Source organism: Manis javanica, chromosome 3 (assembly GCF_040802235.1).
Source record: "Manis javanica isolate MJ-LG chromosome 3, MJ_LKY, whole genome shotgun sequence".
NCBI lineage: Eukaryota > Metazoa > Chordata > Mammalia > Pholidota > Manidae > Manis > Manis javanica.
In genome coordinates, this window is record NC_133158.1 from 171,961,322 (window position 1) to 171,979,659 (window position 18,338).

The 18,338-nt window shown below is 38.1% G+C and overlaps 1 protein-coding gene across 1 annotated transcript in view; it reads left to right on the forward strand.

Moving 5' to 3' along the window:
• The window catches only part of SACM1L (SAC1 like phosphatidylinositide phosphatase), a 104,498-nt gene that overhangs the window by 59,503 nt on the left and 26,657 nt on the right, over window positions 1–18,338 (forward strand). The window contains exons 9-11 of the mRNA XM_037005606.2: window positions 6,693–6,778; window positions 7,582–7,668; window positions 8,152–8,220. Coding sequence (XP_036861501.2) covers window positions 6,693–6,778; window positions 7,582–7,668; window positions 8,152–8,220 — 242 coding nt within the window. The remainder of the gene's footprint in view (window positions 1–6,692; window positions 6,779–7,581; window positions 7,669–8,151; window positions 8,221–18,338) is intronic.

Consider the following 18,338-nt stretch of genomic DNA (forward strand, 5'->3'; position numbering starts at 1 on the left):
TAATCTACAATTACATGAGTGACCTTATGGTTCCTAGACTCTCCCCCATCATCAAGTCCCCCCCAACATACCCCATTATAGTCACGGTCCATCAGCGTAGTAAGATCCTGTAGAATCACTACTTGTCTTCTCTGTGTTGTAAAGCCCTCCCTGTGTCCCCCACCCCCTACATTGTGTCTGCTAATTGTAATGCTCCTTTTCCCCCCTTGTCCCTCCCTTCCTACCTGTCATCCCCAGTCCCTTTCCCTTTGGTAACTGTTAGTCCATTCTTGGGTTCTGTGAGTCTGCTGCTGTTTTGTTCCTTCAGTTTTTTTCTTTGTTCTTATGCTCTACATATGAGTGAAATCATTTGATACTTATCTTTCTCCGCCTGGCTTATTTCACTGAGCATAATACCCTCTAGCTCTATCCCTGTTGTGGCAAATGGTAGGATTTGTTTTCTTATGGCTGAATAATATTCCACTGTGTATATGTACCACCTCTTCTTTATCCATTCATCTACTGATGGATACTTAGGTTGCTTCCATTTCTTGGCTATTGTAAATAGTGCTGCGATGAACATAGAGGTGCATCTGTCTTTTTCAAACTGTGCTCCTGCATTCTTAGGGTAAATTCCTAGAAGTGGAATTCCTGGGTCAAATGGTATTTCTATTTTGAGCTTTTTGAGGAACCTCCATACTGCTTTCCATAATGTTTGAACTAGTTTACATTCCCACCAGCAGTGTAAGAGGGTTCCTCTTTCTCCACATCCTCGCCAACATTGTTTGTCTTTTGGATGGTGGCCATCCTAACTGGTGTGAGGTGATATCTCATTGTGGTTTTAATTTGCATTTCTCTGATGACTAACGATGTGAAGCATCTTTTCATGTGTGTGTGTTGGCCATCTGAATTTCATCTTTGAAGAGGTGTCTGTTCATATCCTCTGTCCATTTTTTAATAGGGTCATTTATATTTTGGTTGTTGAGGCACATGAGTTCTTTATATATTTTGGATGTTAACCCTTGTTGGATATGTCATTTACAAATATATTCTCCCATATTGTAGGATGCCTTTTTGTTCTGTTGATGGTGTCCTTTGCTGTACAGAAGCTTTTCAGCATGATGCAGTCCCATTTGTTCATTTTTTATTTTGTTTCCCTTGCCCAAGGAGATGCATTCAGGAAAAAGTTGCTCATGTTTATGTCCAGGAGATTTTTGCCTGTTTTTTTCTAAGTGTTTTATGGTTTCATGACTTACATTCAGGTCTTTGATCCATTTTCAGTTTAGTTTTGTGTATGGGGTTAGGCAATAATCCAGTTTCATTCTCTTGCATGTAGCTTCCCAGTTTTGCCAACATCAGCTGTTGAAGAGGCTGTCATTTCCCCATTGTATATCCATGACTTCTTTATCGTATATTAGTTGACCATATATGCTTGGGTTTATATCTGGGCTCTCTAGTCTGTTCCATTGGTCTATGGGTCTGTTCTTGTGCCAGTACCAAATTGTTTTGATTACTGTGGCTTTGTAGTAGAGCTTGAAGTTGGGGATCATAATCCGCCGAGCTTTATTCTTCTTTCTCAGAATTGCTTTGGCTATTCGGGGTCTTTTGTGGTTCCATATGAATTTTTAGAACTATTTTCTCTATTTCATTGAAGAACACTGTTGGTATTTTGATAGGGATTGTATTGAATCTGTAGATTAATTTAGGCAGGATGGCCATTTTGACAATATTCTTCCTATCCATGAGTATGGGACGTGTTTCCTTTTATTGGTATCTTCTTTAATTTCTCTCATGAATGTCTTGTAGTTTTCAGGGTATAGGTCTTTCATTTCCTTGGTTAGGTTTATTCCTAGGTATTTTATTCTTTTTGATGCAGTTGTGAATGTAATTGTTTTCCTGATTTCTCTTTCTGCTAGTTCATCATTAGTATATAGGAATGCAACATATTTCTGCATATTAATTTTGTATCCTGCAACTTTGGTCAATTCAGATATTAGTTCTAGTAGTTTTGGAGTGAATTCTTTTGGGTTTTTCATGTGCAATATCATGTCATCTGCTAACAGGGTTAGTTTAACTTCTTCTTGCCAATCTGGATGCCTTTTATTTCTTTGTGTTGTCTCATTGCCGTGGCTAGGACTTCCAGAACTGTGTTGAATAAAAGTGGAAAGAGTGGGCATCCTTTGTCTTGTTCCTGATCTTAAAGGAAAAGCTTTCAGCTACTCGCTGTTAAGTATAATGTTGGCTGTGGGTTTATCATATATGGCCTTTATTATGTTGAGGTACTTGCCCTGTATACCTGCTTTGTTGAGAGTTTTAGCATGAATGGATGTTGAATTTTGTTGAATACTTTTTCAGCATCTATGGAGATGATCATGTATTTTTTGTACTTCTTTCTGTTGATGTGGTGGATGATGCTGATGGATTTTTGAATGTTATACAATCCTTGCATCCCTGGCATAAATCCTACTTCGTCATGATGGATGATGTTGTTGTATTTTTGAATTTGGTGTGTTAATATTTTGTTGAGTATTTTTGCATCTGTGTTCATCAGGGATATTGGTCTGTAATTTTCTTTTTTTGTGGTGCCTTTACCTCATTTTGGTAATAGAATTATGCTGGCCTCGTTGAATGAGTTTGTCAATATTCCCTCCTCTTCTACTTTTTGGAAACTTTAAGGAGGATGGGTAGGTATTAGGTCTTCACTAAATGTTTGATAAAATTTAGCAGTGTAACTGTCTGTTCCAGGAGTTCTGTGCTTAGTTTTTTGATTTGCTGGTAATTGGTGTGTTCAGATTTTCTGTTTCTTGTTGGGTCAGCCTTTGAAAGTTATAATTTTCTAGAAATATGTCTATTTCTTCTATGTTATCTAGTTTGTTAGCATATAATTTTTCATAGTATTCTCTAATAATTCATTGTGTTTCTGTGGTGTCCGTAGTGATTTTTTATTTTTCTTTTCTGATTCTGTTCATGTGTGTAGACTCTGTTTTTTCTTGATAAGTCTGCCTGGGGGGTTTATCTGTTTTTTTTATTTTCTCAAGGAACCTACTCCTGCTTTCATTGATTCTTTCTATACTTTTATCCTTCTCAATTTTATTTATTTCTGCTCTAATCTTTATTTTGTCTCTTGCTCTAATGACCTTGGGGCTCATTTGTTCTTGTTTTTCTATTTCCACTAATTGTGAGTTTAGACTGTTCATTTGGGATGGTTCTTCTTTCCTGAGGTAGGCCTGTATTGCAGTATATTTCCCTCTTAGCACAGTCTTTGCTGCGTCCCACAGATTTTGCAGTGTTGAATTATTCTTGTCATTTGTCTCCATCTATTTTTTAACCTCTTTTTAATTGGTCACTGATTCATTGATTATTTAGGAGCATGTTATTAAGCCTCCATATGTTTGTGGGCTTTTTCATTTTCTTTGCATGATTTATTTCAAGTTTCATACCTTTGTGGTTGAGGAGCTGGTTTGTACAATTTGAATCTTTTTGAATTTACTGAGGCTCTTTTTTTGGCCTAGTATATGAGCTATTCTTGAAAGTGTTCCATGTGCACTTGAGAAGAATGTGTATCCTGTTGCTTTTGGATGGAGTGTTCTGTAGATGTCCATCAGGTCCATCTGTTCTAGTGTGTTGTTCAGTGCCTCTGTCTCCTTACTTATTTTCTGTCTTGTTGATCTGTCCTTACGAGTGAGTGGTGTGTTGAAGTCTCCAAAAATGAATGCATTGCCTTCTATTTCCTCCCTTAATTCTGTTAGTATTTGTTTCACATTTATAGGTGATCCTGTGTTGGGTGTATAGATATTTGTAATAGTTATATTCTCTTTTTGGACTTACTCCTACATCATTATGTAATGTTCTTCTTTGTCTCTTGTGCCTTTTTTGTTTTGAAGTCTATTTTGTCTGATACAAGTACTGCAACTCCTGCTTTTTTCTCCATATTAGTTGCATGAAATATCTTTTTCCATCCCTTTACTTTCAGTCTGTGTATGTCTTTGCGTTTGAAGTGAGTCTCTTATAGGCAGCATATAGACGGGTCTCGTTTTTTTCATCCATTCAGTGACTGTCTTTTGATTGGTGGGTGCATTCAGACCATTTGCATTTAGGGTGATTATCAATAGGTATGTACTTATTGCCATTGCAGGCTTTAGATTTGTGCTTACCAAAGGTTCAAGCGTTATTCCCTTAGTATCTAACAGTCTAATTTGGCTCACTTAGTATGCCATTACAAATACAACCTAAAGGTTCTTTTTTTTCTCCTCCTTTTTCTTCCTCCTTCATTCTTTATATATTAGGTATCATGTTCTGTACTCTTTGTCTAACCCTTGATTGACTTTAGGGATAGTTGACTTGATTTTGCATCTGCTTAGTAATTAATTGTTCTACTTTCTTTGCTGTGTTTTTATTTCCCCTGGTGACAGCTGTTTAGCCTGAGGAATACTTCCATCTATAGGAGTCCCTCCATAATGTACTGTAGAGGTGCTTTGTGGGAGGTAAATTCTCTCAGTTTTGGTTATCTGAAAATTGTTTAATCCCGCCTTCAAATTTAAGTGATAGTCCTTCCAGATAGAGTATTCTTGGTTCAAGGCCCTTCTGCTTCTTTTCATTAACTATATCATGCCACTCCCTTCTGGTTTGTAAGGTTTCTGTTGAGAAGTCTGATGATAGCCTGATGGGTTTTTGTTTGTATGTGATCTTTTTTCTCTGTCTAGCTGCTTTTAAAAGTCTGTCTTTATCCTTGATCTTTGCCATTTTAATTATTATATATCTTGGTGTTGTCCTCCTTGGTTCTCTTGTGTTGGGAGATCTGTGCACCTCCATCTCCTGAGAGACGATCTTCCCCAGAGTGGGGAAGTTTTCAGCAATTATTTCTTCAAAGACAGTTCCTATCCCTTTTTCTCCTCTTCTTCTTCTGGATTGGTCACACAGTTCTCTCAATATTCTTTCTTTTTAGAAATCCTTTTTTCTCTCTGTGCCTCAGCTTCTTTGTATGCCTCTTCTCTAATTTCTATTCCATTTACTTTCTCTTCTGGTATGTGTAATCTGCTTTTAAGTTCCTCCATTGTATGTTTCATTTGAGGTACGCAGTTTCTTAATCATTGAATCTTCGTCCTAAATTCTTCCCTGAGTTCTTGAATATTTCTATTTTCCTCCATGAGCGTGTTTATGATTTTTATTTTGAACTCTCTTTCAGGAAGATTGGTGAGTTCAGTTTCATTTGGTCCTTTTTCTAGGGTTTGTGAGATTTTGGTCTGAACCAGGTTCCTTTGGCATTTCATATTTGTATGTGCTGCCCTCTGGTGACCAGAAACTCTAGTCTGTGGAGCTGCTCAGCCCCTGGAGTGAGGTTAGGCGTTGCAAGGGGAGCAGCGCTGGTCCCTGGCGGGAGTAAAGAGCTGTTTCCCTCCTGGCTGCAGTGTCTGTCTCCAGTGACAGAGCCAGTGGGCCGAACACACAGGTGTGTAAGCCTCTGTTGCTTGTGTCTGTAGCCATTGTAGGCGGGGCCTCCCTCTAGCTGGGCTGTCTCCAGGGCAATGACTGTTGGTTTGCGAGCTGGTGCTGTCAGGCCAGGAGGAAGGCGCAGCAGGCTGCGTATTGCAGTGGGGGGCTCATAGCTGAGTAGCCAGCCAGGGGGATGGAGCTCGTGGAGTTCCTGAACGTTTCCAACCTGCTGGGCAGAGTGCATCCAGACAACCTTGTCCATCTATCCCTTCTCTTGTGCAGCAAGCTCCATGCAAGCCCCTCCCATTGAGCAGCCCTCTTATTGCTAGGAGGCCTTTCAGACTGTTCACCTTTCCTTTGTCCCAGAACCGCCAGATGTGTATCCCCATCTTCCACAATGGCTGGAATCTCGGTCTCTCAAGTTTTCTGCCCGTCTTAGCTTTCTAACCCCACTAATCACCAGAGCACCATGCCATCAAGGTTTGTGCTCCCAAAGCAGATCTCCAGGGCTGGGTGTCCAGCAGTCCTAGGCCTCCACCCCATCCCTGCTCCATTTCTCTTCCTCCTGCCAGTGAGCTGGAGTGGGGGAAGGGCTTGGGTCCCATCGGATCTCAGCTTTGGTACATTACCCTGTTATGTGCTGTCTGCTCTGTTCTCCAGGTGTACACAGTCTGGCGCGGCCTTCTTTCCTCTTGCTCTTTTAGGATTAATTGTATTAACTGTATTTTCGTATTATATGTGGTTTTGGGAGGAGTTCTCTGTCTCACCTCTCACACTGCCATCTTGAATCCAACACTTGTTACTTTCACCACTATTTGCATTATTACAATGAAATACTCTTAATATAATGAGCCACATAGGCATTTAATATTGTTTTTATGGTTTTAACTTTCAAAATACTATTTTTCAAACTCGAATCAATGGACTTATTCTCAAGAGTCCTTCAGAATTTTTTCTTTTCCTTAAAGTATGTCTCAAGTTTGAGAAACACTGTCTTAGGAATTGTGTATGTGTCAACAATTGATATATTAAATATCACAACCAGTTTCATCTTATTATTAATAGATTGTCAATCTTCCCCCATAAGCCTGTTTAAATGAGTCAACTTCTTTGAGCTTTCTGATGATGTACTATGCATTTGTTTGAAACTTATTTTTACAAGTTTCAATCCACTAACTTGAAGTGATGTAATTCTCTCCAAGTTAAACTGAATTAGTAAATTTCTGATGTGTCTCTTACATAATGAATATAGTTAATTTTGATTTTTGTTTTCTATTCAGGAATTGATTCTGAAGGCCACGCAGCTAACTTTGTAGAAACAGAACAAATTGTGCACTACAGTGGGAGCAGGGCTTCATTTGTACAGGCAAGTTAACATGTCTGTTAGGCAACCAGCCTTTTCTGCTTGGAAATATTTTGTCATGTTGAGATTTTCCTCTGCATTGTAATATTGCTGTCTACAGTGTGGAGAAAGTTCACTCGAAACAAAGATGCTCCATTAATCTGGCACTCACCTGCTGAGATTTCCTGCCCTTGAGTTTAATCCCTGGAGGCAGAGATAGGATAGGAGGTGCCAGAGTTCTGGAAAAGGAGCTGTGCCTCTGCTTAACCCTCTAGTCTTTGTCAGGGTGGTGATGCTAGGACATGCAGCTGGCTGAGAGCTGGCTACCTGCCTTGCACTTCAGTGTGAGGCAGTATTTCTCTTTTGTTGGCTTGTTGTGGCATTGTGGATCACTTGCTGCTCCAGTACATTAGTTGCTAAACATATTTATAAGTTCATAAAATATTCATTTGAGAATGAATAAAGCAATTTTCTAGTTTTATTATAATTTAAAATTAAATAACAGACAAACTTGTTAATTCTTACTTGTAGATAAATTGATTTATTTTAGAATTTAGGGTAACAACTATCTGCTATGTAAGTGCCATGTATATAAAATAAGAAGGAGAAAAGCCCTTTCAAATGTATTCCTACAAAATACAAACATTAGGAGCAGGTACAGTGGATTTCTTTCATAGTTGGTAGGTTGTATTTACATTTTTTCCTTTGCAGTCTTTGTTTATATATAACCTTTGTTGGTACATATATGTATATATATCCCTGACAGTAAGCAAGCTGAAAAAAACAAGTTTGTATGTTTCTTGTCACATTTCTCTCTTCTCTTTTAGACTCGAGGATCAATACCAGTTTTCTGGTCTCAAAGACCAAACCTCAAGTATAAACCAGTGCCACTGATCAACAAAGTAGCCAATCATGTGTGTATCTTTCATGCTATTTTCATTGGCTAAAAATAGAAGCTAGAGGCCTTATAGTTTGCATATAGGAAATGTTTATTCCTCAAAAGTCAGAATTCCACATATTTGAAACCTTTCTCCTTCTATCTAACATATAGTGGACCTCTAAACCAAAATGCTGTATAGATGGTTATGATAGAAATGTGGAAAAACAAACTAAATGGATGGCAATGGATTTTAGAGATCCCAGGAAGATTTATAACTTACGCTGTTCATATTAGTCTTTGATACTGTTTTCAGAATTAAAATATAGCATTGTAGTTGAGTAGAATAGCATATAATTACCTTACTACATGGCATTTAGAATATGTAGAAGACATGGTCCCCATTCTAATGTCATTGTCTTGATTATACGGATAGGACATTTAAGGAGATACTTTAGAGAATCTTACAAATATTCTTAATATGTAATCAGGTAAATATGTAACTTTTTTTCCTTTGTAGATGGATGGTTTCCAAAGGCATTTTGACTCACAAGTAATTATTTATGGAAAACAAGTAATAATCAATCTGGTATGTTTTTCATGTTTCTTGGGGAAACAAAACAAAACTTTTTTTTACAAAATATAAAATTTACCATTTTAACCATTTTTAAGTGTGCAGTTCAGTGCCATTAAGTATTTTACAGTGCTGTGCAACTATCATCCCTGACAATTTCCAGAACTTTTCATCATACCACACAGAAACTTAGTATTCATTACACAGTAAATTCACATTATCTCCCCCCTCAGAGGGTAACTATTCTACTGTCTCTATAAAATTGCCTAATCTATGTAAGTGTGATCAAATAATACTTCGTTTTCTCTTGTTTATTTCATTTAGCATATATTTTTAAGGTCTGTCCATGTGATAGCATGCATCAAAATATCTTTCATGAAGACTGAATAATATTCCATTATATGTATATACCACATTTAGTTTACCCATTTGTTGATGGACATTGAGTTGTTTCTACATTTTTTTTTTTTAGATAATTATTTTTTATTGAAGGGTAGTTGACACACAGTATTGCATTAGTTTCAGGTGTACAACACAGCGATTCAACATTTATATACATGATAATTCTAGGTACCAGTTATCACCATACCAAGTTGTTACAATATTTTGACTATATTCCCTATGCCATACATTACATCCTGGTTACCTATTTATTTTACAATTGGAAGTGTGTACTTTTTTTTTTTTTTTTTTTGGTGAGGGCATCTCTCCTATTTATTGATCAAATGATTGTTGACCACAATAAAATTCTGTATAGGGGACTCAATGTTCAATGTATAATCATTAAACCACCCCAGGCCTAATTTTCATCAGTCTCCAATCTTCTGAAGCATAATGAACAAGTTCTTACATGGAGAACAAATTCTTACATAGTGAATAAGTTACATGGTGAACAGTGCAAGGGCAGTCATCACAGAAACTTTTGGTTTTGATCATGCATTATGAACTATAAACAGTCAGTTCAAATATGAATATTCATTTGATTTTTATACTTGATTTATATGTGGATACCACATTTCTCTCTTTATTATTATTATTTTTAATAAAATGCTAAAGTGGTAGGTAGATGCAAGATAAAGGTAGAAAACATAGTTTAGTGTTGTAAGAGAGCAAATATAAATGATCAGGTGTGTGCCTGTAGACTATGTGTTAATCCAAGCTAGACAAGGGCAGTAAAACATCCACGGATGCAGCAGATTTCTCTCAGAACGGAGGGGGGGAGGTTCTAAGCCTGACCTCTGTTGATCCCCAATTTCTCACCTGATGGCCCCCCTGAGACTGTGCCTGTCTTATGTTGTTCCTCCCTTGAGGAATCTTACCCGTCTCTGGCTACCCAGTCATCTTCTGGGGCCATACACGGAAATGTAAAGTTGGTAAGTGAGAGAGAAGCCTTATTGTTTGAAAGGGTTAGTTTCTTACTTCTTTGCATATTTATGTCCTGTGGCTTCTACGCCCAGCATTTGTCTTGAGGTATCTTTACCACTTGGAAGAATTGTGATACACAGTAAATTCGATATGAGTCACGAATTCTATTTAGGGGTTGTAATTAGGGAGGAAGAAGAAAAGCTGTAGAAGTTGCAGGCGGAAGAAAACATGGGAAGATTGATTATTTCTTTGACATATCTTCTTGTAGAGTAACTTCAGCAAGTAGATCTATAATTACCAGCCATCTCCAGTGAAGCCAAGAAAACTGGTTAGGCACCCTAGGCATTTGTGAAAATTTGTCTATGATATGATGGATATTGCCCAACTGTACTTGAACAGTCTGAGAGAAATCAGACAAATTAAAACAACCCATTCCTGGGAACTGTTCACATCCCATATGTTCTTTTAACAGTAAATAGTCTGTAGTTGTAAGATTTTGGAGCGCTACAATTTGCACTTCTCCTAATTCTTGGTTGAGTTCCAACAGTGTAGATCCAGTCAAATTTGTTGTTTTACTGTATGCACAGGCCAGCTTAGATATCTCCTTCATCATTCCAATGGCAAGTCCAGGAACCGGTGGGATGAGTACATCTACACCTGTAGCAGCACGTGGATCTTTGTTGGGGTTTTTTGATGATTATCTTCTGGCATGAGTCTTCCAGAGAGTGCTGATGTTGGAAGTTCTTTTTCATATCGTATCTTAGTTTATTTTCAGGGTAGCCAAATTAGGCTTTGATCCTCTGTATAAACACAAACAGACCCTTTGCCCCCACTTTGATATGCCCTTTATACCATTGTGTAGAACTCATTGGAGGTCACCACACAGGAACTGCTTTTTTTTTTGTTATCATTAATCTACACTTACATGATGAATATTATGTTTACTAGGCTCTCCCCTATATCAGGTCCCCCTTATAAACCCCTTTACAGTCACTGTCCAGCGTAGCAAAATGTTGTAGAGTCACTACTTGTCTTCTCTGTGTTGTAGAGCCCTCCCCTTTCTCCCACCCCCCTCATGCATGCTAATCTTAATACCCCCCTTCTTCTCAACCCCCCTTGTCCCTCCCTACCCACCCATCCTCCCCAGTCCCTTTCCCTTTGGTACCTGTTAGTCCATTCTTGAGTTCTGTGATTCTGCTGCTGTTTTGTTCCTTCAGTTTTTCCTTTGTTCTTATACTCCACAGATGAGTGAAATCATTTCGTATTTCTCTTTCTCCGCTTGGCTTATTTCGCTGAGTATAATACCCTCCAGCTCCATCCATGTTGCTGCAAATGGTAGGATTTGCCCTTTTCTTATGGCTGAGTAGTATTCCATTGTGTATATGTACCACATCTTCTTTATACATTCATCTATCAATGGACATTTAGATTACTTCTAATTCTTGGCTATTGTAAATAGTGCTGCGATAAACATAGGGGTGCATTTGTCTTTCTCAAACTTGATTGCTGCATTCATAGGGTAAATTCCTAGGAGTGGAATTCCTGGGTCAAATGGTAAGTCTTTTGAGCATTTTGATGTACCTCCATACTGCTTTCCACAATGGTTGGACTAATTTACATTCCCACCAGCAGTGTAGGAGGGTTCCCCTTTCTCCACAGCCTCGCCAACATTTGTTGTTGTTTGTCTTTTGGATGGCAGCCATCCTTACTGGTGTGAGGTGATATACCTCATTGTATTCTCTGATAATTAGTGATGTGGAGCATCTTTTCATGTGCCTGTTGGCCATCTGTTTTTCTTTTTTGGAGAACTGTCTGTTCAGTTCCTCTGCCCATTTTTTAATTGCATTATTTGTTTTTTGTTTGTTTTTTGTTTGTTGAGGCGTGTGAGCTCTTTATATATTCTGGACGTCAAGACTTTATCGGATCTGTCATTTTCAAATATATTCTCCCATACTGTAGGGTTCCTTTTTGTTCTATTGATGGTGTTTTTTGCTGTACAGAAGCTTTTCAGCTTAATGTAGTCCCACTTGCTCATTTTTGCTGTTGTTTTCCTTGCCCGGGGAGATATGTTCAAGAAGAGGTCACTCATGTTTATGTCTAAGAGGTTTTTGCCTATGATTTTTTCCAAGAGTTTAATGGTTTCATGACTTACATTCAGGTCTTTGATCCATTTTGAGTTCACCTTTGTATATGGGGTTAGGCAATGGTCCAGTTTCATTCTCCTACATGTAGCTGTCCAGTTTTGCCAGCACCATCTGTTGAAGAGACTGTCATTTTGCCATTGTATGTCCATGGCTCCTTTATCAAATATTAATTGACCATGTATGTTCGGGTTAATGTCTGGAGTCTCTAATCTGTTCCACTGGTCTGTGGCTCTGTTCTTGTGCCAGTACCAAATTGTCTTGATTACTGTGGCTTTGTAGTAGAGCTTGAAGTTGGGGAGTGAGATCCCCCCTACTTTATTCTTCTTTTTCAGGATTGCTTTGGCTATTCGGGGTCTTTGGTGTTTCCATATGAATTTTTGAATTATTTGTTCCAGTTCATTGAAGAATGTTGCTGGTAGTTTCATAGGGATTGCATCAAATCTGTATATTGCTTTGGGCAGAATGGCCATTTTGACGATATTGATTCTTCCTAGCCACGAGCATGGGATGAGTTTCCATCTGTTAGTGTCCCCTTTAATTTCTCTTAAGAGTGACTTGTAGTTTTCAGAGTATAAGTCTTTCACTTCTTTGGTTAGGTTTATTCCTAGGTATTTTATTCTTTTTGATGCAATTATGAATGGAATTGTTTTCCTGATTTCTCCTTCTATTGGTTCATTGTTAGTGTATAGGAAGGCTATAGATTTCTGTGTGTTAATTTTGTATCCTGCAACTTTGCTGTATTCCGATATCAGTTCTAATAGTTTTGGAGTGGAGTCTTTAGGGTTTTTTATGTATAGTATCATGTCATCTGCAAATAGTGACAGTTTAACTTCTTCTTTACCAATCTGGATTCCTTATGTTTCTTTGTTTTGTCTAATTGCCATGGCTAGGACCTCCAGTACTATGTTAAATAACAGTGGGGAGAGTGGGCATCCCTGTCTAGTTCCCGATCTCAGAGAAAAAGCTTTCAGCTTCTTGCCGTTCAATATAATGTTGGCTGTGGGTTTATCATAGATGGCCTTTATTATGTTGAGGTACTTGCCCTCTATTCCTATTTTGCTGAGAGTTTTTATCATGAATGGATGTTGAACTTTGTCAAATGCTTTTTCAGCATCTATGGAGATGATCATGTGGTTTTTGTCTTTCTTTTTGTTGATGTGGTGGATGATGTTGATGGACTTTGGTATGTTGTGCCATCCTTGCATCCCTGGGATGAATCCCACTTGGTCATGGTGTATGATCCTTTTGATGTATTTTTGAATTCGGTTTGCTAATATTTTGTTGAGTAGTTTTGCATCTATGTTCATCAGGGATATTGGTCTGTAGTTTTCTTTTTTGGTGGGGTCTTTGCCTGGTTTTGGTATTAGGGTGATGTTGGCTTCCTAGAATGAGTTTGGGAGTATTCCCTCCTCTTCTATTTTTTTGAAAACTTTAAGGAAAATGGGTATTATGTCTTCCCTGTATGTCTGATAAAATTCTGAGGTGAATCCATCTGGCCCGGGAGTTTTGTTCTTTGGTAGTTTTTTGATTACCAGTTCAATTTCGTTGCTGGTAATTGGTTTGTTTAGATTTTCTGTTTCTTTCTGAGTCAGAGTTGGAAGGTTGTGTTTTTCTAGAAAGTTGTGCATTTCTCTTAGGTTTCCAAGCTTGTTAGCATATAGGTTTTCATAGTAGTCTTTAATAATTCTTTGTATTTCTGTGGGGTCCATCGTGATTTTTCCTGTCTTGTTTCTGATACTGTTGATTTGTGTTCACTGTCTTTTCCTCTTAATAAGTCTGGCTAAAGGCTTATCTATTTTGTTTATTTTCTCAAAGAACCAGCTCTTGGTTTCATTGATTTTTGCTATTGTTTTATTCTTCTCAATTTTATTTATTTCTTCTCTGATCTTTATTATGTCCCTCCTTCTGCTGACCTTAGGCCTCATTTCTTCTTTTTCCAATTTCAATAATTGTGACATTAGACCATTTATTTGAGATTGTTTTTCCTTTTTTAAATATGCCTGGATTGCAATATACTTTCCTCTTAAGACTGCTTTTGCTGTGTCCCACAGTAGTTGGGGCTTAGTGTTGTTGTTGTTTGTTTCCATATATTGCTGGATCTCCATTTTGATTTGGTCGTTGATCCACTGATTATTTAGGAGCGTGTTGTTAAGCCTCCATGTGTTTGTGAGCCTTTTTGCTTTCTTTGTACAGTTTATTTCTAGTTTTATGCCTTTGTGGTCTGAAAAGTTGGTTGGTAGGATTTCAATCTTTTGGAATTTACTGATGCTCTTTTTGTGGCCTAGTATGTGGTCTATTCTGGAGAATGTTCCATGTGCACTTGAGAAGAGTGTGAATCCTGTTGCTTTTGGATGTAGAGTTCTGTAGATGTCCATTAGGTCCATCTGTTCTAGTGTGTTGTTCAGTGCCTCTGTGTCCTTACTTATTTTCTGTATGGTGGATCTGTCCTTTGGAGTGAGTGGTGTGTTGAAGTCTCCTAGAATGAATGCATTGCATTCTATTTCCTCCTTTAGTTCTGTTAGTATTTGTTTCAGGTATGTTGGTGCTCCTGTATTGGGTCCATATATATTTATAATGGTTATATCCTCTTGTTGGACTGACCCCTTTATCATTATGTAATGTCCGTCTTTGTCTTTTGTTACTTTCTTTATTTTGATGTCTGTTTTATCTGATACCAGAATTGCAACACCTGCTTCCTTCTCTCTGTTGTTTGCATGAAATATCTTTCTCCATCCCTTGACTTTAAGTCGGTGCATGTCTTTGGGTTTGAGGTGAGTCTCTTGTAAGCAGCATATGGATGGATCTTGCTTTTTTATCCGTTCTATTACTCTGTGGCTTTTAATTGGTGCATTCAGTCCATTTACATTTAGGGTGATTATTTAGAGGTATGAACTTATTGCCATTGCAGGCTTTAAGTTTGTGGTTACCAAAGGTTCAGGGTTAGCTTCTTTACTATCTTACTGTCTAACTTAACTCGCTTGTTGAGCTACTATAAACGCAGTCTGATGATTCTTTATTTCTCTCCCTTCTTCTTCCTCCTCCTCCCTTCTTCATATGTTGGGTGTTCTGTTCTGTGCTCTTTTTAGGAGTGCTCCCATCTAGAGCAGTCCCTGTAAGATGCCCTGAAGAGGTGGTTTGTGGGAGGCAAATTCCCTCAACTTTTGCTTGTCTGGGATTTGTTTAATCCCTCCTTCATATTTAAATGATATTCATGCTGGATACAGTAGTCTTGGTTCGAGGCCCTTCTGTTTCATTGCATTAAGTATATCATGCCATTCTCTTCTGGCCTGTAGGGTTTCTGTTGAGAAGTCTGATGATAGCCTGATGTGTTTTCCTTTGTAGGTAACCTTTTTTTCTCTCTGGCTGCCTTTAATACTTTGTCCTTGTCTTTGATCTTTGCCATTTTAATTATTATGTGTCTTGGTGTTGCCCTCCTTGGATCCCTTGTCATGGGAGTTCTGTGTACCTCTGTGGTCGAGGCCATTTCTTCCCCTAGTTTGGGGAAGTTTTCGGAAATTATTTCTTCAAAGACACTTTCTATCCCTTTTTCTCTCTCTTCTTCTTCTAGTACCCCTATAATGCGTATATTGTTCCTTTTCGATTGGTCACTCAGCTCTCTTAGAATTCTTTCATTCCTGGAGATCCTTTTATTTCCCTCTGCATCAGCTTCTCTGCATTCATGTTCTCTGTTTTCTAGTCCATTAATGGTCTCTTGCATCTCGTCCATTCTGTTTTGAAGTCCTTTCAGAGCTTGTTTTATTTCTGTATTCTCCTTCCTTAGTTCTTGCATATTTCTCTGCAAGTCCATCAGCATGGTTATGACTTTTGTTTTGAATTCTTTTTCAGGAAGACTGGCTAAATCTATCTCCCCAGGTTCCTTCTCAAGGGAGGATGTAGCAGATGCCGTAGCTGTCTGGGTTAGTCTTGTCTGGATCATATTTTTTTGCCTTTTCATGTTGACAGGTGCTATTGACTGTCAGCTGGGAGGGCCAAACTTTTCACTTGCTACTGGCCTTTCTTTACTGGGACAACTGCGACCCCTAGTGGCTTGTGTTGGGTAATTGTGTGTAGACTGGGTCTTTGTGTCTTGCCGGGCCGATATGGAGAAAACTCCCTTTCTGAGGGGCCGGGGCCTGCCTTAGGCTGCTGCTTTGCTTTCGCAGAGCCTGGAGGGTTAATGGAGGGAGGAGGGTGGGGGTTGTTTAGCTGTTTACCTCCGTGGGGGTCTCAGAGGTGTTGCCCAGGGTGTTAGTGCTCCCAGTTTTCCCTGTAATTTCCAGCCACTGGACTGTGACCTTTGTTGTTTCCGTCCAGCTGTTCTGTCCCTGTCCCTTTAAGACTTTCAAAAAGCACTCCCTTTTCTTTGTCACAGGGGCATCAGCTTTGGAACGCTCTCTGAGGTCTTGCTGCCCTGTTTCCCTAGTTTCCAGCCCTCCACGCATGCACTGTGTCTGCACTCTGGTTCGGGTGGCTGGGGCTGGGTGTTTAGCAGTCCTGGGCTCCCTCTCCCTCCCGCCGGGAGCTGGGGGGAGGTGTGCTGGGGTTCCGCTGGCCGGGGCTTGTATCTTACCCCTTTCACCAGGCGCTGGGCTCTCGCACGAGTGGATGTAGTCTGGCTGTTGTCCTGTGTCTTCTGGTCTCTCTTTTAGGATTAGTTGTATTTGTTATATTTTCAAAAATAGGTATGTTTTTTGGGAGGAGAGTCCCACTGTCCTACTCACGCCGCCATGTTGGCTCCCCTCTGTTTCTACATTTTATTACATTTTTATAATATATAAAGTATATGTATTCAATATTTTTATTTATGTAAACCATATAAAAGTCAAAGCATATAACGTATTATATGTATTTTATTGTATTGTGAATAATGCTGCTATAAACATTGATATGTATCTGTTTGAGTTCCTGCTTCTAGTTCTCTTAGGTATATACCTAGAAGTGGAATTGCTGGTTCATTCAATAATTCTGATTAAATTTTTAAGGAACCACTATACTGTTTTTCACAGTGGCTTCAACATTTTACATTCCCACCAGCAGTGTACCAGTGTTTTAATTTCTCCACATCGATGCCAAGACTTGTTTTCTGGAACTTTTTTGTTATAGCTGTCCTTATGGGTGTGGATTGCTATCTCAAGGTTTTGATTTGCATATCTAATGACTACTGATGTTGAGCATCTTTTAATGTGTTTATTGGCCTTTTGGATATCTTTGGAGAAATGTCTACACAAATATTTTGCCCATTTTTAATCAGGTGTTTTTGTTGAGTTATAGTAGAACTTTATATGTTCTGGAATTAATTCTTTATCTGATAAATGACTTGCAAATATTTTCTCTCTCATTCTTTGGGTTGTCTTTTCACCCTTTTGGTAATATCCTTTGAATCATGAAAATTTTTATTTTGTTGAGATAACATTTTATTTATTTATTACCTTTCTTTTGTTGCCTGTGTTCTTGGTGTCAAATTTAAGAAATCATCACCAAACCAAAATCATGAAGAGTTTCTTGTATATTTTCTTCTAAGAGTTTTATGTAGTTTTAGATCTTATTTTTAGGGCTTTGATCCATTATGATTTAATTTTTATATATGGTCTAAGGAACAGGTCCAGCTTCATGCTTTTCTGTTTGGATATCCAGTTTCCCTATTAGCATTTGTTGAAAAGATTTCTCTCATTGGATGATCTTGAACCTTTGCAAAAATCAGTTGAACAAACATGCAGGGGTTTATATCTGGGCTCTCCATTCCATCGGTCTTTATATCTGTTGTTTTGCCATTATCACATAGTTTTTGTTTTGTTTTGTTTTGTGTTTTGCTTTTTCTTTTTTGTTTTATTACTGTGGTTTTGTGTAGAAAGTTTTGAAATCCTGAAATATGAGACCTCCAAAATTGTTCTTTTTCAAGATTGTTTTGGCTATATGGGGTCAGGTGAGCTTCCATACAAATTTTAGGATGGGTTTTTCTCTATCTGCAAAAAAAGAGAAAGAAAAGCCATTGCATTAGGATTGTATTAGACCATAGATTCCTTTGACTAGCACTGTCACCTCAACAATATTAAGCCTTTCAGTCCACAAATATGGATGTCTATTCATTTATGTGTGTCATCTTTGATTTCTTTGTGTAATGTTTTGTAGTTTCAAACTAGTTTTTCACCTCCTTGATTAAATTTATTCCTGAGTGTTTTATTCATTTTGGTGCTGTTGTAAATGGAGTTGTTTTCTGAATTTATTTTTTGGATGGTTTATTGTTAGTTTTTAGAGATGCAGCTGATTTCAGTGCTGCATCTTTGCTGACTTAATTTATTATCTCTGACAGTCTTTGGGATTTTTCTACATATAAATTCAGAGATAATTTTACTGTTTCCTTTCTAATTTGGATGCCTTTTTTTTCTTTTTCTTGCCTACGTCCTATTTCTAGGACTTCTTAATACTATGTTGAAGTGCCAAAAGCAAGCATCTTGTCTTGTTCCTGATCTTAGGGGAGAAGGTTTCAGTCTTTAAACATTAAGTATAGTGTTAGCTGTGGGTTTTTCATATATGATCTTTATCATGTTGAGGAAGTTTCCTTCCATTCTTAGATTATTAAGTTGAGTGTTTGTAAGTCCAGGGAGAGGAAATTCCGGGGCAGAA